The 25,548-nt window shown below is 46.3% G+C and overlaps 1 protein-coding gene across 4 annotated transcripts in view; it reads left to right on the top strand.

Moving 5' to 3' along the window:
• The first annotated feature begins 239 nt into the window (after positions 1–239).
• Positions 240–25,548, top strand: part of FERMT2 (FERM domain containing kindlin 2) — a 601,536-nt gene continuing 576,227 nt past the window's right edge. For 2 of the 4 annotated variants that reach the window (XM_085626843.1, XM_085626841.1), the window contains exons 1-2: positions 240–636; positions 1,540–1,705. In XM_085626843.1, the coding sequence (XP_085482969.1) occupies positions 1,549–1,705 (157 nt within the window). In that variant the 5' untranslated portion in view covers positions 240–636; positions 1,540–1,548. The other 2 variants (XM_085626844.1, XM_085626842.1) reach the window with 1 other exon arrangement.

The following is a 25,548-nucleotide window of genomic DNA, read 5'->3' as shown; positions in this document are numbered from 1 at the left end:
TTAACTGTGCCAAAAAGTAACGGGACGGCTCTGGCCTGTCAGGCATCCCGCCTGCTCTGCATCTCCCCTGTCCTGCGTTATCCCTCGCGCTGCTCCAGGCCCCGGATGTTGGATGCAATCCTCACTCTTATTCACTTCCATAAAAGGGCACTTGGCGGCTCCTCGGGGCTTTTTATTGTTGCCAGCGCTCTTCCTAACCCCTCGGGTCCCCGAACGCCCACCCCGTCCCGCGGCCTAGCGGATTTGTAACTCCGCTCGGCAGCAGTAGTTCTGTGTTTTTTTCGCTCTCTCTCCTGCTGCCGCCTTGGGCCCTGCGGACGCAGGGAGAGGGAGGGAGGCAGCCAGGGAGAGTTGGGAAGCACGGGGGGAGGAGGAGAGGGGGAGTGGTGACTCGACTGTCCATGAAAGGGAAGCCAGATTGAGCGAGCCGAGAGCGTGACGTTATCGCCTGTGAGAAGGGGTGCCCGGGACTCCATTAACGCCAGCCGAAGGAAAGAGTCACCTCTGAGGGGTGTGCGAGCCGGGCCGGGCGGCTTCAAGTGCGGAGCGTTGAGGCAGTTGATCCCTTTCTCCCCCCCTTGACGGACGGTTCCATATTGGGGTCCGCTTGTCGCTGACGGACTCGCCCCGCTGAAGGTGAGTCCAAGGCTGGGGCCGGCGCCAGAGGCCGGGCGTCCCTTGGGGTCCGCTCAGGCTGGGGGGGTTTGGGGGGGGTTTCCAGCTGCTAGCCCCGAGAGTGCGCACTTGCTCCAGCTGGGAAGTTTTCCTTTAATTCCAGGTCTCGTTTTCTCTGAGTAAAACCTGTCGGGCGGCTTTGTTTGGCACTGGAACAGGTGAACAACGGTTTTTATTTAACGAAAGTGAAGGTTGCCGCTAAAGGGCGGTTTCTCCTCCCTGTACCCTGCCAATCAGCTTCGGGTGTCCTTAGTGGCAGGACGCGAGGAGCGGTGCTGTCAGGACACGTGTCCTAGACCTGCATTTTATTTGGGCAAAAAGTTGCTCTTTTGGTATAGTAAATAATTGCATAGTGTGTGCTGTGTTTAATCAAGCCCATGATTATTTGGTCACACTTTCCCCACCCACTTGGCTAGTTTTAAAATATTTGCGCACAGCGGTATTTGCTCAACTACTTTTATTGTAATTGAAAAGCACATATAGTTTAACAAAATCCCTAGCAAGTTTAACGACCTGCCCCAAATCCTGTTTGCACTTGAGTAATTATGACATCAGCCATCACAGGGACACGCCCCTTACATAAATTAAGCCCACGCGACTCTCCCTCCAGCCTGCACTGCATTAATGCCATTTGCTCGATTGCAATCGGCTGATTTTGCTGAGCGCTGCATGTTGCGTCTGTTTGGGCCAGCCGCATCTGCGTGCTTCGTATAACGGAACAGGCATCGATTACATCTGAACGTGCTGGGATCTAGGCTCGGGAGTTGTAAATACTGTGCTTGAGGGGGCCTCTGTGTGTGTCTGTACAGTCCTGGAGCGGAGCATGCGCTGCAGCTAATGCCATTTCCTCTGCCCCACTGACAGGAAGGAATCATGGCCCTGGACGGCATAAGGATGCCAGATGGCTGCTATGCGGATGGGACGTGGGAGTTAAGTGTCCTGGTGACGGACCTCAATCGGGATGTCACCCTCAGGGTCACGGGGGAGGTGCACATCGGGGGAGTGATGCTGAAGCTGGTGGAAAAACTTGGTAAGTTTCATTTGGTTAGGGCGTGGTCCTTGCCAAGTCTCTTAATGTTGTTTTCGTTTTTAAAAACCTTCTGTGCAACGAGTTTGAGTTAAAGCCCCTTTCGCTCAGCGCACGTGTGACTTGTGTTAACGTGTTTATTTGCCTTTCTTTATGGCATCGGGCCGTCGTCTGTGTGAACATTTTCTCCATGCAGTAAATGGCGCGAAATATACCTTTAATTTCTCAAGTTTTGATATATGTTGCGTTATGATTTTTTTTTCTCGGCATACCTTTAGTAAAAGATTTTTTCCCCCTGAAATATTTAAGCATTTTTCGTTTGAGAAGTGGTTTGTCTTCTAAGATGCATTTAAACCTTACATCGCACAATAGGTTTAATTATTTTTGATTGAAAAATGTTGGGTGTGTAACGCCCCATGGTATATATCCCAGAGGCAGAATTATAGTTCCTTTTAGGGATGGCGAGTGAACATCTAAGGTTGTTGGAAAACTATAGCCTGGTAATGTTGGGTGACAAGTAAAATGTGACTGTCCTATTCAAACCGTGCAACATGCTGTCCTTGAACTGAACATTTATGTCTGAGGAAACTACTTTCATTAATAGGAAACACTCTTGTATGGTCATTAAGAGCCAAACACTAGTGTTAAAAAGGGTGGACACGCGGGTTATACTGCTTTAGCTCTAGAGCTGATTAGAAGAAGTTAGTTGTCATTGCTTTGTTTTCATAGTCGCCCAGCCACTGCTATGTCCCATGTGGTGTTAGTCTTTGTAAAGTAGTGCAGTAGGGCTAATGTGCTTTAAATTGGTACAAATATTGTTTTTCAATGTTATTTCCAAATTTTAGTTTGCGATAGTGTAATATAGGAGTCTTGTTTGTGAAAACAGATGATTGATAAGTTTCTAAGCTGTTTTGTGCTTCTTCTTGGTTGCGGATTAAAGGGGAGGAACGGGTTGGACCCAACAGCTGCTAGCACTGCTTGAGAGCATTTGCATGTAAAGTCTCAATAAACGGTCTAATACAATTTCAGGAGATGGCAGGAGTTCCTAGTGTCCAAAGTACTAAAAACGTTTTGGCTGTCTTGGTGAACTACAACTTTGTTAGTTGGTAGGTTGGTGGATTATCTTGACAAATACACTCCCAGTTTAGTTTGTGAAGACTACTCGGAGAAATCCAGAGCGGTTTGCTGAAATCTTAATGTAAAGGAAACCAATTAGACATTTTGAGAAAAAAACCCAGAAAAGCTAGAGGTGTGAAAGAGAAAAATATATATATATGAAGGGAATCATTTAAGAATTTATCATTAAAAAATGGAACTAACACACATCTGGAAAATGAAGTTTAGAGGTGATTAAAACGGTTCAGCGAATGGGATTTTTTTTCCCCACCATGTTACCAAACCTGTCTGGATACAGTGTGTCAAAGAGCTGAATGGTGTCTATACCATTTGATTGATATTTATACCAGCATGGTTATGGCATTCCTTTACCATAACAAATTGGAGTTGTCAATTCAAGCTTTTGAAAATTAGAAAATGTATGGCTTAAGTGTAATGACTAGTGTAGTTTTGTAAACTCGGTCAAGAGGATGGTTTGCTCCACTGTATTAAGTGTTATACCACCTACAGGAGAACTCAAAGTACAATGGACTTGCAAAGAATGCATTTTTTTAATGTAAATTTTAAATTGAAAAAGCAACACATTCACCATTTGATCACCTATTGACTATCACTGGGGGCAAGTGACAAATCTTATTCCGGTTTGTACATATTTTAGCTGTCTTCCCTAGCCCCTGCTCAAAAATATAACGGCACAAACTCAGACCTCACCAGTGTTGGGAAGTATCCTCTTACACCATGAATAATAACCTCCTTCTGTAGTGCTACCATAATTACCATATTATTTATTTTTGGTGACCCCCCCCCCCCCCTACTTTCATACTTACTTTTCAACCAGCATACACCGCTCCATATCTTGCTTCCAGCTACCCAGCTCTTGCGGATCACTTGCGCATCACTTTATGACCATGTTTCTTCTTGCCACGATTAATCCAAGGCTGCATAGTGGTCTGGTTTGTTTTGGTTGGACCCCGTACATTGAGTAGTAATAACTTACCTGCTCCATCTACTTGCACACCAGTGACTCTCGCCTCAAGCTTTCATATACCCCCTTCCAGAAGTGCTTTACCAGAGGACAAGACCATAATGTGTGTGTGTGAGAGAGAAGGTGCCTCTGTGGCTGCAACCTCTTGTGCATCTATCTGTGCCACCTTCCCTATTTTCAATAGTTTCCCCTGTTTAATATGATCTATGCAGGATCTGCAAGTGTACGAGTCAGAATGCTGCTCTGATTGTCACCTCCCTCTGAGCTCTCAAAGCTTCATCCTTTCTTCCTCCTCCAATTCATCTAGATCTCTCTACCAGTTACTTTTCAACTTCTTCAAAGGGTTCAGGGTGTTGTTGACTATCTCTTGTAGATCAGTGAGAAAGCCTTTTGTGGAAGAGGTTCAGAGAGGCCACTGACTTCCAATGGGAAGAGTCCTCTATGACCGAACCCATCATGTTGTGAGAGGTTAGCTCATACCTGACTTGAATTTACCTATAATCTTCCGGTTCTGCCAGCTGGCTGATGTGAAAACAGAATGGGTTCTCCACTCTTCCAGAGGTAGCCTAATTGACTTATTCTTATGTGATCCCACTTCGGAACCCTGACAACATTCTCACCTTTACTAATGCATCACTGTCCCAAAGTAGCGTTTCCTACATCAGGTCTCCCTTTCATCCCAGGGTTTTGTACAAATCCCTCCACGCTTTAAACACTGCTTTTGTTTGTATTGGTAGTTCTTTAGACAGTTCTTCTGTATAGTAAATGCTAATCCTCTGCACATGTATGATAATTACAGGCATAAATGGTATATTTATAAATCACAATTCGTGTTTCTTTTGCATTCCAAGGTTGTTTATGATGTTCTGTAAGCGAAGTCCATTTTGCACTAAACTTTTTCTGGTTCCTAGCCAACATGTGTTTCGTCGATTTTACATGGGATTACCCATAACTTCTTCAGGGCTAAGGAAATATACAAGAACGCTTGTTGGTTATGTACATAGGTAATTTGTTAATTTTTTCGGTACATTAACATAGTGAGTCAGGTGCCATGAGCAGGCCTTGGATCACTAAGGTGTTTGTTTGTGGAAACCCATGCAAAGATTGTCATAGAGCGAGTGATAATAATTTCTATTTGGTGTCAAACATTTTAGCCATGGGGAAATGCCCCATTTATATTTCTCTGCTCTTTAATCATCAAGATATTGCTTACAATCATAATTACTTTCCTATTTTATCGCCAAAGGTCGCTTTGGGTGAACAAGGTGCATTTGTCGTCATGCGTATATCCTAATTGTGCTTGTTAAGAGTCCTTCAAGTGGACCCTCATGTTGTCAAGACCATGTGCTGATATGTGAATAGGGGATGTATTTCCATTGTAAGGACATTCCATTCTAGTAAAATAAAATACGATACCTATGGTCTTTATCTCAAGGTTTCTAGGTGCAAGGAAAGTTTAGTGTCAGCATATTTACTTAGTGACTTGTAAGCGCTATAGTGTCTGGGGAAATGTCTGCGTTTATTTCCTACCTTATTTTCGATGATACTTCCAACCCGAAAAGGTTTCTGCTTGCTATTTTTATATTCCGTTTAATGCCAAGAGTGTGGTCATTAATATAGAAGTTCTCTCCTGTTCTGTTCGTATACAGTTGTTAGTGCTGCACTCTGATGCCCCATCCTTGAATAAAAGGAGAATAATATTCCCTGTAGTAGCCCTCTCTGTTTGTCCAGATTGCTATTAAGCCCCACATGTCGTCAAAATTCTCCTTACTGGCACGATTGTTGTCCGTGGTGTTCTCCCTGGTCGTGTGCGCAGTGCTCGATCGCAGTGTATCTGGAAGAGCTGTTAACTAGGCGTTGCTGATTGTTATAGAAAGCGGACTGTTAGAGGACCTCCCCTACGGGTCCAGATGGCACCTCCATCTAGGCGTGGTGTGTTTTTAGGTTACCGGAAGCTATAGTGTTGTGTGTTGGACGTGTCGGAAAACCCGAGCATGTTTTAAACAAACTGGATAGTTCCCGTGATCAGTTGTTGTGATCCTAGCAAGGCGATGTAAGCTTAGACCTCTTTATTTATTATATTATCAGTGTTGCTTCGTAAGCTATATGAAATGGACCCCGTATATTGACCATGCTAAGAACATCGCCACTAAATTTTAAAGAACAAAGGTCCTTAGCTTAATGATAGATAATAGAGACACTTCGACATAGACTTTAATGAGAACTATGGACAGTCTTGCAATGTCCAGCTGGATAGAGGAACCTTTATTTCGAACAATACACAAGGAATATAACAGAATGAAAACCACGGGGAAAATAAAACAAGGGCATAATCCTGTACCGAGCTTTAACAGAAGAGAAATGAAAAGAAAGCAAGAATAGCAGGCAAAAACTTAGGGAGCAAGTGGTGGCTTACAATACAGTAAAAACTCGTAAGCTCTAACCAGCAGTAACCACAATACAATTTTCACAGTGGATAAATCGCGGTACTGTTTGAAAAGTCGACGTTTTGATCCCTAGCTCCTAATGCAATGAGATCATCCTCGGGACTACACAATAAACTATTGCCTGATTAAATTAATGACGCCTGTGGGTTTTAAAACGGGGAAAAAAGAAAAAAAATAAGGTCCACCATTAATATCATCGTGGTAATGTATCCGCAACATGAGAACTTGTAAGCAACATGTGTATTATCTGTGAATGAGAATAAGAACAAGGCTCAGTAGCACATGTAGTGGCAATTAAGTGCATAAAATGCATCGGTGAACAAGCAAGGTGAAGAGCCTTAAGCACGTGAGTGACCAAAAACCACAGCTCTAGCAACGGGCTAGGCCATGGTGACGGGTTAACAGTGACAGACAACAGGGTGAAAAATGGCAACATCCAGCTATCGCGTTTAGTGTGCACGAAGCGGAATGGTCAAGCATTGAGGATACGTTGTTGAATAGGTCCTCGTATCAAGTGAAAACATGTCTTAAGAGGCTTAAACGATAAAACAGCGAGTGAGGAAGACTCACGATCTCATGTGTTAACGCGGGTGGCGGCGCAATTGTTTAGGAAATAAGCGATCTAGTTGTAGTGATTAAGGGTTGTGGATCAATAGGTTGCAGAGCGTCGTGGTGAAGGTGTTGTAGGAGTATTCACTGCCGGTAGTAGCTAACCTTATGATTGGATCATGGTGTGCCAGAACCAGGGAGGTGGCCTGTAGAATTGCGTTAAAATACCTGGGAGAAACGGAACGAGAAGTGTGAGCCGTTGCGTAGGAAGCGTCAAGGGAAAGAGGATGCAGGAGGCGGGGTACCTTGGAAAAGGGTGTTTGGCCGTTGTCTGAGGAAAAAGGATCAATTCCTGGTGTACGGCTGGGCAGGACGTCCGCAGGAGATTACAAGGACAGTTTAACAGCAGACAATGGCTGTTGGTGTATATGGAGCTGTGGAGACGGAATAGGGCGTTAGATAAAGGATACCGAGGCCATGGAAACTACCAGGTATTTCGAATGCTTGGTATGGGGCTTACCTCAATCGAGTCTCATTGAACCAGGGCGAGGGCCACTGGCATGAACACTGATGTAGATGGATCCATGACCTTTGATGTCATACATGGCAGGATGATGCTTGAAGAGTCTGGAGTTGGTCCTCCCTGCAGCCACTTTAGAGAGTCTGTGGCTGTTGTCCAAAAATGCAAATGGTGCATCGGGGAATGAGCACTTCAGGATTAATGAGTCAAATGTGAAGCTTGCTTTCCAGTACCTGTATTGCTTGACTCGTCAGTGTCTGCTTTTGAGGGTTCCATGCCAATTCCAACTTGAGTTGGGCAATGCCGAGTCCAACGCTTACTCATGGAGGTGCCTTGGACATGTTACGATGGAGCTGTGTTGGGTTTGCATGTATGGGCCATATGTGGCCCACCAATGAGCCACTGCCAAGTCTTCTGGATCACACTTTGGGAGAGGTGCGTTATGGTCAAATCATGGTCTAATCAAAGCTGATATTTAGCTGTTGCTTCAGACTGTCACAGACTATTCTAGGCCTTTGGTGTGGTATTGGCGGTATTTAAATTGTGAGTTGCTGTTGGTGCTATAGTATTGATTAATTCCTGGGATTAACTGAGCGGATTGTGTTGTCTCCATTTCATGCCACAGATGTCTGAATTTGTATAAAGTTGATGACAGGACTCGTTCACTGGATGAGACCCATGGTAGTAAAGTCCTAGATTAGATGCAAGTTGCAAACTTTAGCAGGAATGGTTAAAATGTCAACTTGTAACTTCGTGGCAGATTGCCCATGGATCTGTGGTGCTTCTTCCATGGTGAATCAAGTGTATGTAAATGGATGAACTGCATATCCCAGTGGGTCTGTGAGTTGCTGTTGATGGGTGAACATCTTCAGCCTGTGCAGTCAATGGTAGGTCTTCTTGGTGTGAATGCCATTGTGTGTAAGTCAGCCAGCGACCACATCTGGGCAGTTGTTGGGGGAAGCTAGAGGTAGAGTCTCTGGTGAGTGTGTCTTATTACTAATTCTTCCTCTAGGGGCCCGCCAAGTTGGTGTCATTCTTCATTGATGGACATCCTGTTCTGGAATGGAGCTTGCTCTATAGTTGACAGTACAAGTCGTTGGTGATGACGCAAGCTAAGGCTTGGTGCTGTCTGCAGTCCCCGCACCCTCCTGGTTCGACTACTGAAGCTCTCACTCCCTCTCTCTGACTGCTAAGACATGCGTGCTTGTGCCCCACTAGGCCTTCTGCCAGTGTTCACAACAGATAACCGATATTAGGCAACCTGCTTGTGCACTGCAGACACCAGCCGGCGCACTAGATATCGGACGCCGTTAGAGGGCTAGCTACTCAGCAGAAGTAGCCGACTTGCTTGTCGGTTGGTGGTCTGCTGCTCCTGCATTTCCTTGGCTGATTGAACCAGCTACGTCACAGTCAAAACACAGTGATGGCAGTTCTCCACCGAGCAGGGGACCAGAAAGCTCAGAAACTCTGATATAACCTAGTCCTGAGGTCGGGCAAGGAGAGCGTTCCAATCTCCACTGCAACCAGTAAAAGGAAAAGAAGTGAACAGAGCACCAGCGCAAAGAGGCCCCAAAAGGGGAAGATCCCCTCGTTGTAACCATACAGGAGTTAGAGGCACAAAGAAGAGTAGGCTCAACCAGCACAGAAGGGAACACAGCTAAGGAAAGGCCATGCAATTACCAATCAAAAATATACACATCTTTCGTTTTTTTTTTTAATTTCAAATCTTTTTTATTGAGAAAGAAATCAAGGACATACAATAAAAACAATAATGACAATAAAAACTATAAATGACAATAATGACATATGCAATCCAGAGCCCCAGAGCACTGACAAATCGAACTGGTGAATCGCTAGGGGACTCGCCCCTTCACAGACTAACATGGATTATAGTCCTGAATACATAGCAATAAAAACAGTACACAAAATTCTCATCAGGACTATAGTTCTAAACTTGCATCCGAATAACATGAGTAGTCCTATAGTGAGGCTAGTGATGAAACTGAATTTGGAGATACTGAAACTGGGGCTAGATGAATTGAATGAAGTATACGAGTTAGATGAGATGAATTACATCAGTTAATTACATGAAGTAATTTAATTAAATTAAATTAAATGAATTAAATAAAACCCCTAAGTGAAATTGAACGAAATGAAATGAAATAAATAAGTAGTCGAAGGACGTCACGAACTCCAACCCGCACCAAACACTCCGCTTGCCTTATGGTGAGGAAGCATCTTATCAGCCCATGCCTTATATCATACGTGTACCACAACAGCCGCCACACCCTGTACTCCATGATCTAAAGGGCATAACACGTCTCTTCCCCTCAGGGCGGGTCAAACGAGAACGATGAGCTGTCCAGGGATTTCCAGAGCCTCCTATTGGGAGCGCGCCACGGGGAGGAGTGTAGCGCTGGATTGTCAGCCCCTCTCAGGAACGAAAGCCAGTCCTGCCACACCCTGAATGAGACCTCAGAGGCGCTCTTCCATTTACATAACACCACTTTGCATGCTAAAGTAAGCATGATGTCTAACAGCTGACGGTCATTGTTATTAGGAAGGTCATTATCCAACACCCCCAACAGAACATATACAAACTCCCTCTTAGATTTGATCTTAAAAGTATGGTCAATGCAGTCGAACACTTTCCCCCAAAACAGACCTAGTGCAGAACATCCAAAAAGCATATGGGCCAAGTCACCAACCGCTATATTACAGTTCCAACATAGGGGGCTGTCCCTCAGATGCAATCGATGGAGTTTCTCGGGCGTCCAATATGTCCTGTTAAGGAGCATGTATTTGGTTTGGGCCAGAATCGGGGAGATCTTATTCGTCAGAGCAGCAGTATGGATCAAGTCCCAATCAAATACCAAACCAGTAGAGTTAGACTCAGATTCCCATCTGGATTCATTCTTCTTGTATGCCTTCCTTGGGATGGGAAGGAGTAATTTATAGATTTTAGAGACAAAGTGACCTGCCCTCAAGAATCGTGGAACCTGGGTCAGAAGCCAAGGGTCACTAGGGTTTAGAGAGCGATTAGACAAAACAACCTTAAGTTTCAAAAAGTCATAAAAATCCATTGGAGACAGGTTGTGACGAGCCTGAAGCGAGGAGAACGGTAGTGGTTGTTTATCCTCAAACAAGTCCTTAACCAGATTAATGCCTTTCCTAGACCATTCTTCCCACTGCAAAGGCCTCCCTTCCATTTTAAACAACGGATTATGCCATAACGATCCCATAGTAGACTTCCTCCATAACAAACCTGTTTTATGAGTCTGATCTAGTCTCAGAAGCGCTCTTCTCGTATTCAGTAATATATACTTGGAATGGGGCAGATGTGCCAAATCCATTGAAAGGAATGTTGTTAGGGGGGCATCACCAGCCAGAGATTTTTCAATCTCAATCCACAAGGGGGTATATTCCGCATCTCCACACAACCACTGTGCACCCTGTTTACACAGAAATGCCGTCTGGTAATTCCTAAAGCTAGGAAGGCCCAGGCCGCCCTTCTCTTTTGATAGCTGTAGCTTCTTCATAGATATCCTGGGTTTCTTCCCCTGCCACAGGAACCCACCAAACAACCCATCAACCTTTGTCAAGAAGGCTTCCGAGAACGTCATTGGTAACATGGACGCCAGATAATTTACCAGTGGTGTCACCATCATTTTTAGGGTTTCCACCCTACCCCACCATGAAAGGAATTTTGGAGACCATCCTTCCAGTAATTTAGAAATTTTCTTCAGAATCAAGGTTTCGTTCACCCCTAACGTTGTGACTAGATCTTTCTCAAATTCCAGTCCCAAGTATTTAAAGCAGCCTGGCTGCCACGTCAATCCTGAGTCCCCCATGATCTCCTTATTACCAAAATTATTTAACAATTTCACCTCTGTTTTATCCTTATTTAACTTGTATCCTGATACCTTGGAGAAATCGTCAATGGTAGAAAGAAGAGCCGGTATAGCCTCTTCCGCTCTTTCCGAAACTATTAAGACATCATCCGCATATGCCGTCAACTTTATTGTACATTCTTCAAATGGGATACCAGCAATACCATCGTTATTTCTCAATCGATAGAGAAAGGGTTCAATGGCCAATAGGAACAGAGATGGCGAGAGAGGACAACCCTGTCTAGTACCTTGGTGTAAATCAAACGAGGAGGAAAATGATCCGCCAGCCCTAACTCTCGCCGAGGGACAAGAGTACAAAGACATCACCATCTTTGTAAAAGTTTGACCCAAATTGAATTTATTTAGGACTGCCTGCAGATAGTTCCAATCCACCCTATCGAACGCCTTCTCTGCGTCAAGCGTGATAGCAACCGTGGGTGTAGGTAACAGTCTTGCCCTTTCAAGGACATGCGCCAATATTCTAGTATTGTCGCTCGACAATCTATGTTTCAAAAATCCCGCCTGTGAGGCGTGTATCAATTTGGGTAGGACCTTTTGAAGCCGATTGGCCAAAATCATGGCTAGAAGTTTACAATCGAGATTAATGAGGGAGATAGGCCTATAGTTCTTTGGCAGTGCCGGATCTTTCCCTTCTTTCGGCAGTACTGCAATGATGGCTTCCGATAACGTTCCCCTCACCTCTCCCTCATCACTGATTTCTTGGAATAGATGTAAAAGTGGTTGTGATAGAAGTGCGGAAAAGCTCTTGTAAAACCTAGCGGTGAACCCATCTGGACCGGGTGCCTTACCACATTTTAGCGCTTTAATGACTGTCTCTACTTCCTGAAGAGTGATGGGTTCGTTAAGGCCATCACGATCTATATTGGACAGGGATGGGAGTTTGCAGCCCTCCAAGTAGCCGTCTATTTTGGAATCAACTACCTCCTTGTTCTTGGCATAAAGTTGCTCATAAAATTGCTTGAATACTTCCGCTATCTCCACTGGGTCAGAGTGTGTCGTCCCCCCTTGGTCTTTGATGGAAATTATCGTATTCTTTTGGACTTTAAACTTGAGGTATGCCGCGAGGCTTTTCCCTGCCTTGTTTGACGCACAGAGCTTGAATTGTTTCCTCTTAGTCAACCAAGTTCCTGCTCTCTCGCTGACAATTTTGTTATATTCATACTTTTTATTAGCTAGTTTATTCAGTGTGTCCTCTTTCCTGTCTGACAGGTGTTTCCTTTCCAACGCTGCTATTTCTCTTTCCAAGGCCTCCAGAGCTTTATTGTGTTCCTTATTGATAACCGATTTTATTTTAATAACTACTCCCCTTATCGTACTCTTTAGCGCCTCCCACCGAATCAGATCCGAAGTGTCCCCCCTACCATTATGCTCTAGGTAGTCACTAATCGCGGACTCTATCTCCACCCTATATTGTTCTTTATCAAGGACCTCCTCATTAAACCTCCAGATTGATTGTCTGACGGAAGATTTAACATTGGAAATGGACAGGGAGATACATGAGTGGTCGGATAAGACCTTGGGCTCTATAGATGTTTCCTCCATTCTAGGAATGCCATTCTTTGTTATAAATATATAATCTATCCTGGAGAATGAGTCATGTGGTGGAGAGTAAAAGGTATAATCCCTCCCATCCGGGTTCTGTAACCTCCATGTATCTACCAGTTGGAATCGAGTGCACAGGTTAGTGAAGGCCTTATGAGATTTATTGCTACGAAAGGAGCATCTAGAATCCCTGTCTAACACCGGGTCAAATGGGAGATTAAAGTCCCCTGCCATAATGTGAATGGCTGAATCCGGGATATTCTCTAGTTGTTTAGCCAGATCCGACCAGAACGTGAGATCACAGGTATTAGGGGCATAAACATTTGTCACATAGAATTCAGTGTCGTCCTTCGACAACTTGGACGTAACCCACCGCCCCTTTGAGTCCGACTCAAAGGAGAGTAAGTCCACGTTAGACTTTTTCGCGATCAGTGTCAGGACCCCATTTTTCTTCCCTATCGCCTCCGACCCTGCGACCTCGACAAAAAATTTATTCCTAAGGGTATGAAATTGTGAGGCCCCAAGCTTAGTTTCCTGCAGCATCACAATGTCACCCTTTTGCCTACGTAAATATTCTAGAATCTTTTGGCGCTTGACTGGCTGGTTCAGGCCCTTGACATTGAAAGAAAGCAATTTCAATTTATTCACTCTCGTCACGCCTATAGGAGTATCAATAGCAGATAATGACATGACTACTCAAGGCCAACATGGTGGATTGAAAACAGCCTGTACATTCTACAAGGGCAACACCAAGGGAACCATCCTAGAACAGGAGTGTATAGCGACTGGACACACGCAGTATCAAGATCGTGACAACCACCCCGACGTGGATGCTGGCAATATGAAGAGACTGATTTTGGGGTACATTTGGAAATGACATAGGCATAGGTAGGATCGTGATAGTGTAATCGACATAGGCATTGGCAATAAAATGGACCTGGCGCGTGCTGGAACATGACGTAGATGGTAACATAAGCAATAACATAAATACAAAATAACACAAAAAAGAAATACACATCCCCCCCACTCTCCCTCTCCCATCCTCCCACCTCCCCCTCACCCACCCAAACACCCTCTCCCACCCCTCCACCCCGATTTAAACTAGTAGGCATGGTGACACGGAAAGACTAGTGTTCCTCCCATGGTCACAAAACGTAGTCGTGCAGGCAAACCGGAGATTGACCCAACCTCCAAACACCACAATTAGATAACCGAGCCTATTTAGGCAACACTAAATCCTAAGTTATCAGTAACCAGTAACCGTAATAATCTGCAATACTCACTTTCCCTGACCTTAACCATACTAACAAAAGGCACTTTCGGTCATAACAATGAGCAAGTAATAGATATATATAGCAAGGCATGGTTAGTAACCAACACTCGAGTAGAGCACAAGTCATCCTAGAACACAAAGGAGAAGATTCCCCCCCTCTCTATTCCTTGGAAATAATCCACCACTACAGCGGAACAACAGACCAGAACATCAGAGACCAGCATTATATAGCCCCATATGACCCGTGGAATGATAGTCTGCTATGGATTCAGGGAGTTCTACTTAGATGATGAAGTGGAAGCCACCGTTGACGTGTCCATATGTAGCTCATCACCTCCCTCCATACATTGCCTAAGTTTCACCGGGTCCGTGAAAACCTGCGGGGATCCTTTGATGAAGACGCGGAACTTTGCTGGTCCTACAAAACCAAACTGGTAACCCAGCGACTTCAACTGTGGTCGCAAAGCAAGAAAAGCCTTCCTCGTGTCAACAGTCTCCTTACTGTAGTCCTGTGATATAAACACCTTACTAGATTTCCATAGCACATGGTTATTTTTGCGTACAAATGATAGTATCTGTTCCACATGCTGGTATCGCAATGGTTTGCAGACAATTGGTCGCGGCCCTCTTTGACCCGGCAAGATCCTGCCTGGAACTCTATGCGCTCTGTCAAATTCCAGTGGGTGATGGAAGCTAAGATTAGTCGCCTGCGAAAACCATGTTTCTAGAAATGAGACACAGGACCCATACGTTTCTTCTGACCCCTCCGGAATCCCAAAAATGCGTAGGTTCCCCCTCCGATTTCTGTCTTCCAATTCCGACAGCTTCCGCGACATTTGCTCAGTGGAAATATGCAGTTGTTTCAACGAGCTACATGTTTTGGATTCCATATCCTCCAGGCGGCTAATTCTTGATTCCGACTCCGTCAATCTGGCATTGGTGTCCCTGATATCTTTGCGAATTGCTACGATTTCTTCTTTTGTAGATTTCGCAATCTCTCTGACCTCTTCTAATCTATTTAATATTATGTCCATTGTGTCCGTTACATCCTTCTTACCCTTGACCGGTGAGATCGGAGTGGGTGGCTCTGCCTTGAGTCTTTTTAAATTCTTGGTATCTTTATTTGCCTCTTTGTCCCCCATCTTGGAAACGCACTCAGAGGCTATCAGGCACAATCACAAATCTCAAGACAGTCACCCCAGCAAGGGCACCTCAATGTTGTCACAGCTCCAGGACAAACTCACTGTTGTTTAGCTGACTTCGTCTTCCATGCGTCACTCAGACATCAGCTACACTGTTGGTGTACATGTAATGTAAACAGGAAGCCCCCAGCATCCTCAGTACTCACGTCCTTCATTAGAGTTTAGCATTATTTTCCGTACTTCTGAAGTCGGCATACATCTACAGATCCTCTGCCCACCGTCTCATTCAGGTTCATTGCCTTCGTTAGGGATCCTAAGCTTCATTGTGATCATTTATGGCCATTCACACACCCAACGCGGCTGACTCGCATTTCTTATGCACTTCTGATGCACTTGCACTTCTATGCACTCGTATGCGCAACGCGCAGCCTTACTTCCTCCATCCAGGTCGCCGTGAGCCACCATCCAGTTTCCATCCAGTTTGCATCCAAATTGCATCAGCGGCCCCCAGTGACCTCGCTCGAATACAATACTCCATCTGTTTCAGGAATTCGCTGGCGCTCCGGGGAACTTAGCCGTCACCGCCGCCGCCATTTTGTGTGTATCCGAGCCTCAGTAATTCACTGCTGACCCAGCCCATGGCGGTGAGAGCCACATCTCCAAAAGCACTCCCCGTTCGTGTGCGTAAGCGCCAGCCTCGATCCAGTAGCGTATCCCCCACTGACCTTCCTCATATAACCGTCAAGTCGCTCACCGAGACCGGGATTCAGGGACCCCCACCGCCGCCATCTTGCGCGTCCGCGTTTTCTCTCCTGACGGGGAACGCCACCGCGGTCCAACCTGGAAGTGTCCACATACACGTATTACATCATGTGTATCTCACGACCTTCCACGGCGGACCGTTACTCGTTGCGATGATATCTTTAACGCTGGCCTCCGCTTTCCGCTCGACAAGGTCTCACTGCCTCATATCTCGCTCGGCATCCGCCTCCAGGGGATTCGGCGATACCTCTCCAACGCGACTGCCCAGGCGTCTCAAATTTGGACCAGAGTCGGGCCTCGCACTCCGATCGCCATATCAGTCGTTTTCCGCTCGCATGACTCGCATTTGACTCCGTCAGCTGCTTCGGATTACACGACCACGGGAGGAGCAGCGCACTAAGCCGCCATCTTCCCCGGCGTCCAAACCACGCCCCCACATCTTTCGTTTTTTTAAAGGATGCCGGCTCAGAGATATATTCTAGCAGCAACGGGATGAAAGGCCTTCCATCAGCTCTACCTCCTGAAGTTATTGACTTCTCTATGGAGGGGATTTTGGGCTGTGCACTCCTTCCTCTACATTTTCCACTCCAGAGTACATAGTTATTAGAGAAACAGCAGCAAGCATGGAAAAGAGGAGCATCGGAGCACACCATAGCCCATACTATAACCCACAATAAGAGAACAATGGAAGGAGCTACTTAGACTGCATTAGTAGCAGTGCGGGGCATTGAGGGCCCCTCAACTCAACACCCTCCCACTACCCAGAGTGGCATGTAAGAGACGGGTATAACAACTCCTGATCAGTCTTTCCTTGGCAAGCAGCCCGGAAAGGTGAAATGTCAAATGATAGCTCGAGTGCCCCCCCCCCCCCCCCCCCCCCAGATAGAGCAAGCTAACAGCTCAAGGATGGAAGATCCACCCATCGTGCTATTAAGCACCAGCATCTGCACTACCAGCCAGATTAAAGTTTCTGATCCCAGCCCTGCACGCAGAACTTGCAGCCATCAACGACCGTAAGAGCCTCAAGACTGGGGAGAGGATGTAGTCTTGCGGCTTGAGCGGTCGACCTCGGACCTGGGGAACTGGGTTGGAGTCTCTGCAACAACGCTACACATCCTGTGATTCTGGAAAAATCACTTAATCTCCCCATGCCTAACAAATTAATGTGTTCATCTGTAACGAAATTGGTGATCATGTAAAGCGCTCTGATACCCGATTCTTCGGGTCTAGTTTGCGCTATATAAAACTCTTTAAAAAAAAAAAAAAAAAAAAGAAAAAAAAAGATATATATTTTCACTGAAAAAACCATAGGTTTCACACATGTTACAGTTAGCTGGACATTTCACTCGTAAAAAAACAAATGAAATTCCCCCGTTATAGTTAGTGCAGGCAACTATAACTCACGCGACCGCAATCCTCTGCTGATGACATATGTGTCTTTATGAAAAAAAAATATTTGTAATATATGTATAGCTAAAATTTAATGGAAGAAGACATGGGCAAATAAGTGTCTAAATACAGTATTAGCATCAGCAGAAGATTGCGGTCGCGTGAGTTATAGTTGCCTGCACTAACTATAACGGGGAATTTCATTGGTTTTTTACGAGTGAAATGTCCAGCTAACTATAACATGTGTGAAACCTATGGTTTTTTTCAGTCAATTTGTACGGTTTTTTAAATGCTAAGTTACTTTACGCCATTCGTGGCGTGCGCGCCCACTTAACGCAGTTCGTTCCGTGCGCGCACGGTGCGCTTCGCGCACCGCGCGCCCACTTTACGCAGTTAGTGCCGTGCACGCACGGTGGGCACGCGGTGCGCTACGCGCACCGCGTGCTCACGTTACGCTAGATGGGCCATGTACGCACGATGCGCTTGGCGCACCGTGCGCACATGGACGACCTATGATGCGCTTCGTTGTGAAAGGTAATATTTGAATTTTTCAATATTTTAATATGCCATGCAAAAATGGTGCCCTTCGGGCACCATTTGCACATGGGGTGGGGAGAGTGTGGATATTTTTTTTGTTTTTATTATTTTTTACCGTACGCGTACGGTAAGCGTAATCGGCGAAATTATCGAAAAAATTAAAATTCCTTTTTTGGCCTTGGGGGATCTTTGAGGACTCCCTCAACATGGCTAGGTGCTTAGGAGCTGTCTAAACAGCCCCTTTACATGTTTTAGGCCTTTGTTTTTTTACCCCCTCTCAGACTGCGAGAGAGAAAATGGCGGCCGCCGCTTCCTGGTTTCGACCGATTCGAATGTTTACTAAGATCTAACAGCCAATCAGAATCGCGCTCGCGCACGGCGGCGTGCGCGTACGGTAAGCGCCCCGTAAGCGCACCGTAAGCTGGCTCAGATATATATATATTGATTTAAAGGCTATTTTCTCAGAATCTACTGAACAGATTTACACCAAACCTACAAAAGGCACTTCCTTGACCTGTAGACTACCTCTCTGCCAAATTTCAAGGAACTCTGTTCAGCCGTTCGGGCTGTAGCTGTGTCTAAAGGTCCTATGGAAAAATGCATGGGAAAAACGCGTTTTGGGACCCCCCTTTTATCTCAGCCCCCGCTTGACGAATCCCCCTGAGACTTTCAGGGTAGGAGCGGAGCGTAGCGCCCCATTAGTTTTGAAAATTTCGCGAGGATTCGTTGACCGGCGCCAAAGTTATTCCAAATAGAATGTTGCGGTTTTCCTACGGAAACAGGGTCCTAACTATAACTACCTACTGGCGACCGCCAGTAGGTAATATATATATTTATATTATATTATATTGTTCAGTTTCGGTCGCAAAGTCAAGCCAAACAAGTGGGCTACCTTTTTATCAAGAGAAGGCTGGGTGGAAAGAATTTGGTAATCCCACCACTCACCTTCGGAAACCTTTTCCTCACAAACATGAGAAACTTTACGAAGGGTTGCTCAATTGCAGGGGATTTTGCCTAAAAACTTAGTGGGACATACATAAGTCACTCTAACTTTCACTCCTCTGTTTCTGGTTTTTAGAACTGTCTGTGTTTGGTAGGTTTCCCATGTTAGTTACCAAGCTCTTGTTCAAATTTCTCAGCTACCCACATTGCAAAAATGGTCATTTTTCATGACCAGGATGTGGAGTCTTCACTTTGCATTTTGGTGCCTTGCCTGTCATCAGCTGCATGAGTGGGGATACTGTTAATCGGAAGAAGTATGGAAACTTGGTAGTAGAACATTTGCTATTATCAATTGGATGTCTTTCCATTTTCGATTTCCAAATGAAAGCCAATGTGCAAGAAAGAGCATGTGTTGCAAAATGCCCTCAAACACATGATGGTATGGGTAACACCATATTCAGAGTATAACTAGTCCAAAACTCTGTAAATTACTCACACTTTAAAAATAGAGGTTTCCTTCGTACCCTTTTTTCATTCATAAGGTTTCACCACATGAATTGCTGCATGGACTGTACACTGAAAAATCCTAATTTGCAGCTCAATGGATGGCTCTGGGCATTGTTTTTTGGAAAAACCAGCAAACTCTATATATCCCTGCAACTCGAAGGTTCTGATAGATCTAATGATACATTACTTTCTAAAGGTGCCGTTGAGACAAAAATTACAGATGAGAACTTTCTCAGCTATTTCAATGCTTTTTTTTTTTATATATGATATTTTGTACTTCAATGATAAGTTTCTTTGGAGAAAACCATTTGTGATTTTATATGAATCACCCATTACTGAATGCAGAATTTGTTTAGTTTTCTGAAATGTATATCTTTCTAGGTTTACCCTTGAGATTCAAACCGGTTTCCACCGCAAACAGTAAGTGGGTTGAAACCTCAAAAATAGGAAAAATGGACTGCCCTTGGAAAAATGGTGGTAAATTTGTGTGTCAGCAACTCTATCAGTCTAAGAACCAGGTATTCAGAGCCTTCCTGAAAGTGTTCAGGGAGGGGGCACGTCTGATGTCGGTGGGTAGCTCGTTCCAGGTCTTGGCTGCTATGTAGGAGATGGATCTTCCCCCCCCCCCCCCCCCCCCCTTTCTGGCTCTGAGGATGCGCTGGATTTCGTCGAGGAGGTTGGTGGAGCGGAGGTTTTGTTTGGGTACATGGAGGGTGACTCTGTCGTTGAGGTCCGGTGTTGCGTAGGTGAGTACCTTGAAGGTGACTCTTTTCGACGGGCAGCCTGTGGAGCTTGCGTAGGTGTTGGCTGATGTGTTTGTGTCGCAGGACCCCGAGGGCGAGTCTGGCGGTGGTGTTCTGTATTGTCTGGAGCTTCTGGAGTAGAGACTTGTTGATGCTGGCATAGAGGGCATTTCCGTAGTCCAGCCTGCTGGTGATAAGTGCATGGGTGACTGTTTTCTTTGCCTCAGGGTGGGGGGGGGATACATTTGAAGGTCTTACGGAGGATGTGGAGGATGTTGAAACAGATGGAGGTGACGGCGTTGATCTGTCGATTCATGGAGAGGCAGGAGTCGAGTATGATGCCAAGGTTCTTGGTGTGGTCCGTGGGGGTGGGGTGGGCCACCAGGAGTTGTTCCATGCTGTTGTGGTTCCGAGGACTTCGTCTTGTCTGAGTTGAGTTTTAGGCAACTGTTTCTCATCCGGGCTGTGACTTCCTGCATTCCTTCCTGGAAGTTGAGTCTGGTGGTGGTGGGGTCCTTGATGAGGGAGAGGATGAGCTGGGTGTCGTCTGCGTAGGAGACTATGCTGAGGCTGTGCTGTCAGACAATCGCGGCAAGGGGATTGTAGATGTTGAAACTGGTGGGACTCTGCAGTTGATTTCTGTGGGTTCGGAGAGGAAGGGTGGCAGTCTGATCCTTTGGCTCCTGCCCGTGAGGAACGATCTGATCCAGTCGAGGGCAGTGCCTTGTATGCCAGCGTCATGTAGTCTAGCTGTGAGTGTGCGGTGGGAGATGGTGTCGAAAGCTGCTGATAGGTCGAGTATAATCAGGGCTGCGGTGTAGCCTTGGTTGAGGAGGGTGCGAATGTCGCCTGTGGCGGCGAGTAGGACGGTCTCGATGCTGTGGTTGCTTCGGAATCCGGATTGAGAGGGGTCGAGGATGGCGTTGTCTTCAATGAACCTTGTTAGTTCTGCGTTGACTGTCTTCTCGGCAACTTTAGCTGCAAAAGGGAGGTGCAAGATGGGCCGGTAGTTCTTGAGTTCTGAGGTCAGTCGGGTCTGCTGAGGGCTTCCAGTTGTCGGGGAAGGAGCCGGTCTGGAAGGTGGTGTGACGCACCATCAACAACACGGGTGCAGTGGTGGTGGCGACTCTGTGATATATGTGGGGTGGGCAGGGGTCTGTGGGGACCCCGGAGTGGGTGCCTTTCATGGTTGCAGTGGTCTCCTCTGTCGTGATTGGTTTCCAGGCGGAGATGGTTGTTTGGCCGGCGTTGTCGATGGGCGGGCTGATCGCAGGGTCAGGCGTGTGGTAGTTGAAGTTGTCGTAGAAGTTCTTTATGTTCAGGTGGAAGTAGGATCCAAGTTTGTCGCATAGGTTCCTACGTAGATGCGCGGAGCAGGTTGGGGTGGCTTGGGTTTGTTGAAGAGGAAGTGTACGCAGTGGTGGTCGGTCCAGGGGGGCTGTGTGGTGTGGTGTGGCTGAAGTGGACGCTGTTGCCTCCAGCGAAGATGGGGGCGAGAGTGTGTCCTGCCTTGTGGGTCGGTATGGTGACGAGTTGTTTTGGTCCGATGTTGGCAAGGTTGTCGTGGAGGGAGGCGGTGTTGGGGTCTTTAAGGTTGTCGAGGTGGAAGTTCAGGCCTCCGATGAGATGTAGTCCGCGATGGCGTGCAGGGCGATTAGGTCGGTGATGGTGTCGGCGAAGAGTGATCGGGGGCCGTGGGATTTGTAGGCGAGGGTGCTGCGGAATGTGAAGTTAGGGCTGGGCTGGGCTGGAGCTGGAAGTGCAGGTGCACGGCGGCGTGGAAGTTTTCGCTGGAGGTGGTGAGGCGGAGGGAGTTTTTGTGCGCTATGGCGATGCCTCCTCCTGGGTGGTTGAGGCAGTCCTTCGTCTGGATCTTGTACCCGACCCGAATGGCGATGGTGATGTCAGTGGCCAAGGATGCGCTGGTCCAGGTTTCCGTGAAGAAGGCGATGGGTGAGAGCGAGTGTAGGAGGTTCCAGATTTCCACGGCATGTCAGTGCAAGGAGCACACGCTGAGGAGGATGCATCTTAGGGCGTCGTGTGTGTTGGCGGCCGGAGCGGTGGTGAAGGTCTGGCGGCAGGAGAACTGGCCGTGGGTCGTGTTGGGTGTGGCCTGCTGGCAGTTGTTGTTTCTTCCGGGGTTGAGTGTGAAGAGTGGCTGGCTCGTAGCGATGTATAGAGGGAGACCCAGGGTCCCTGGCGCTGGTCGCGGTTGGGTCACGGATGGGAGCAGACGCATTGAAAATGTGCGCTGTTTCTATAGCTCTCTTAAATCTTTAAAGATAGTTGGTCATGCCAGCTGGTTTAATGAAGTTAGCACATATAACTTCTACTTCAAAGAATCTGTATTATTATTCTGCCAATTTACAAACCTACTAAACCACTTAAACACCATTTTCAAAATTTGTATGTACCTTACACAGTTGTGTTCGTTGTAAAACAGCCAGTAAGAATTTTGGGTTCAGGTAAGTGGTACCTCCTACTTCTGTATCATGTTGAAGTCGAAAATGAACTTGGTTTTTGGTTAAAGACTTTCAATAACTTTTAGATTTTTACTGCTTCAGTCCAATTTGTTCATCTGCATCATGAAACTAGGCCAAAAATATTGAAGCGGGCATTAATATTTCATGTTTGGAATACAAATAGTGTTTACTCGTGATGCATGACTTTTTGTATTTGATAGTTTTCATGGCACAAATTATCAGTATGTGTTGATTATGCTTCTTAGACATAGTGGAGTAGAAAGTGGGATCTCCATCTCACAGAGGGAGTTGTGCAAATCTAGCCCCCAAAATTAGGCCTCAGTTTGTTGTCCAGCTGTTCCTTTGAGTAATAATCCATATCTGGCGGCACTCTCACCCCTGTCCAGTTTGTTTGACTTGACACTAAGCATTTACTCTCTATGCCCGCTGCAACAGGTTACTGTCCAGTTCTTCTTTTTTTTTTTTGTCAAAGATATTTGTCAAAGATATTTTTATTAAAGTTTTACAACATACATCTGAGATAGTATCGGTGTCGCATCCCACGCAGGGGGTCAAGTAGTGCAGTAACAGGATAAAGGCCGAAAGAAGTACAGTGACCAGTATAAATCAAGCTCCATCCTAATGAAGTGACCCAAATCAAGGGTACAGATTGTAAACATTGTGGAGCTTGAAAGTAGTCCTTTCTGATTCAAATCGAGAGCCAGCATTTGTCATCTACTCTTTACTACAACAACTCATCATATCAATAACACGTAATGAGTATTAGGCCTTTAACACTGTCCCTCCGATGTAAAAAGAAAAACTGAGAAGAAAAAAGACAAACACCCCTCCCTTAATCCCACCCCCCCACCCTCCCCGTGGTGGCGGCAACAATCATTCAGTGAAAAAGTCACATGACATTGGAACTTTGATCAAAATTGAAAGAGGTGAAGAGCTCTTATGGAGGCAGGACAGACAGCGGATGGAAGGCCTTGTGAAAGGAAGGCGACCAGGGGGCCCCATTTAAACTCAAAGTTCTTGTAGTTATCTCGAAAAAGGTCAGACATACGCTCCAAACTGAGCAGTTTCCAAAGGCGGGAGTGCCAAAGGGAAATAGCCGGTGCCTCCTTTCTCTTCCAAGCGGCCGCCAAGGTAATCTTAGCTGCTCCAATACATAGCCACATGATCATTTTGTCGGCTCGGGTCTGGTGTTCCAGTGAGGGGTCACGAAGCCCCAGAAGTATGTTTGCCATGGTAGTGGGGATGGGATATCCCAGTATATCTTTTGTGTGCCAGAATTTCCTCCCAAAGGGGGCGGATGGATGGGCAATCCCACCATATGTGTTGAAAGTCTCCTAGCAGCCCGCAACCCCTCCAACACCTATCAGAAGAGGCAGGAAAGATTCGACGTAACTTGGCGGGGTGCAGGTACCAATCCATCATGGTTTTCAAGTGTGCCTACCTAAGTTCCGGCGAGTGATCAAAACGTGTAATATCAGACCATAAGTGCATCTACTCCTCTTCAGAAATGGGACGCTGTATCATGTCTTCCCACATGGGCATGTATCGTGGGCGCGGGGTCAGGGCTGTTTTAAGCAGGAAGTTGTGTGTATATATATGTAATTACCCCTTTCATAGAGGCGGTCTTGGTGAGGAAGGCTTCAAACTGTGTAAGGGGTCATGTGGCAGCGTCTCGTACAGGCGGAGTAAGGGCCCAGTGTATGAACTGAGCATAGTGGTATCTTTCCGTGTGTCCTATTTCATAGTCCTGTTTACAATTGTCAAAGGTAAGAGGATCGAAGCGGTGGAATAGGTGTCAGCGCTAAGCAACCACCCTTCCTCCAAGCATCAAAGGGTCCCTCATGTAGAGCCGGGGGAAAAGCGGGGTTGAAATGGATCGGTGTGAAGGGGGAGGGTAATGAGGTCCATCTATCGTCACTTGAGACAGACTTCCAGACCTTGAGGGTGGTGCGCGTGGAAGTGCAAATGTATGTATTTTTAGGCCTGTCTTGTCTAGGGCGCCAGATCAAATCCCAGATTGTCCTTCCCGTCATGCTACGGTCCATGTGAATCCAATGCTTCTCAGATTCCTGTTTAGACCATTCAACTAAGACCCTTAATTGTGCAGTTTTATAGTTTAGTTGGATATCTGGGAGCCCAACTCACCCGTCCCTGCGGGAGCGGCGCAGTAAAGAGTAGGAGAAGCGAGCACGTCTCCCCTGTCAAAGAAAGCGTAAGATCATGGCCTTCACCTTTCGGAAAAAATCACCCCCCAGCTCAGTAGGTAAGGCTTGAAACAAGTAAAGGAGCTTAGGCAGGAGGGTCATCTTCACCGCGTGAATGCGACCTAACCATGACCGAAAAAGAGGTTTCCACTTTGTGAGTTCTGTTTGGATGCGTGCAAGGATGGGAGGGAAATTGGCAGCATAAAGACCCTCAAGTTTTGGCGTTAGTTGAACCCCCAAATATTGGATGGAAGATGCAGCCCAAGGTAGGGGAGTAAGGGCCTGGGGTTCGAGAACTTCTGCCGCTGGGAGGGTGCGGTTAAGTATATATGATTTATCTACATTGATTTTTAAACCCAGACACCTTCAAAACGCGCACGTTCCGAATGCAGGTTAGGTAGTGAAGTAGCGGGCTCGGTCAGGGACAGAAGGACATCATCCGCGAATAGGGAAATTTGTGGGACTCCCCGGTGAAGGGTAACCCCATATTTCCGGGATTGGACCTGATCGCCAGTGCCAAAGGTTCTATGCTGAGGGCAAAAAGTAAGGATGAAAGGGGACACCCCTGTTGGATGCCTCTGGAATGGTGAAAGGAAGACTATTGTACCCCGTTAAGTAGTACTTTAGAGCGGGGGTGTACGTAATTGGCTCTAATCATGGGAAGGAATTTCAGCGAAAATCCAAATGCTGTGAGTGTTTGGAAAAGGTATGGCCAGTCAACCCTGTCGAAGGCTTTTTCAGCATCTAGCCCCACTAGGATCGCCGGGATTTGACGTCTATTGGCCTTTTCTTTT

Source organism: Triturus cristatus, chromosome 9, assembly GCF_964204655.1.
Source record: "Triturus cristatus chromosome 9, aTriCri1.1, whole genome shotgun sequence".
NCBI classification, from domain to species: domain Eukaryota; kingdom Metazoa; phylum Chordata; class Amphibia; order Caudata; family Salamandridae; genus Triturus; species Triturus cristatus.
This window is presented reverse-complemented; position numbering and strand designations above follow the sequence as displayed.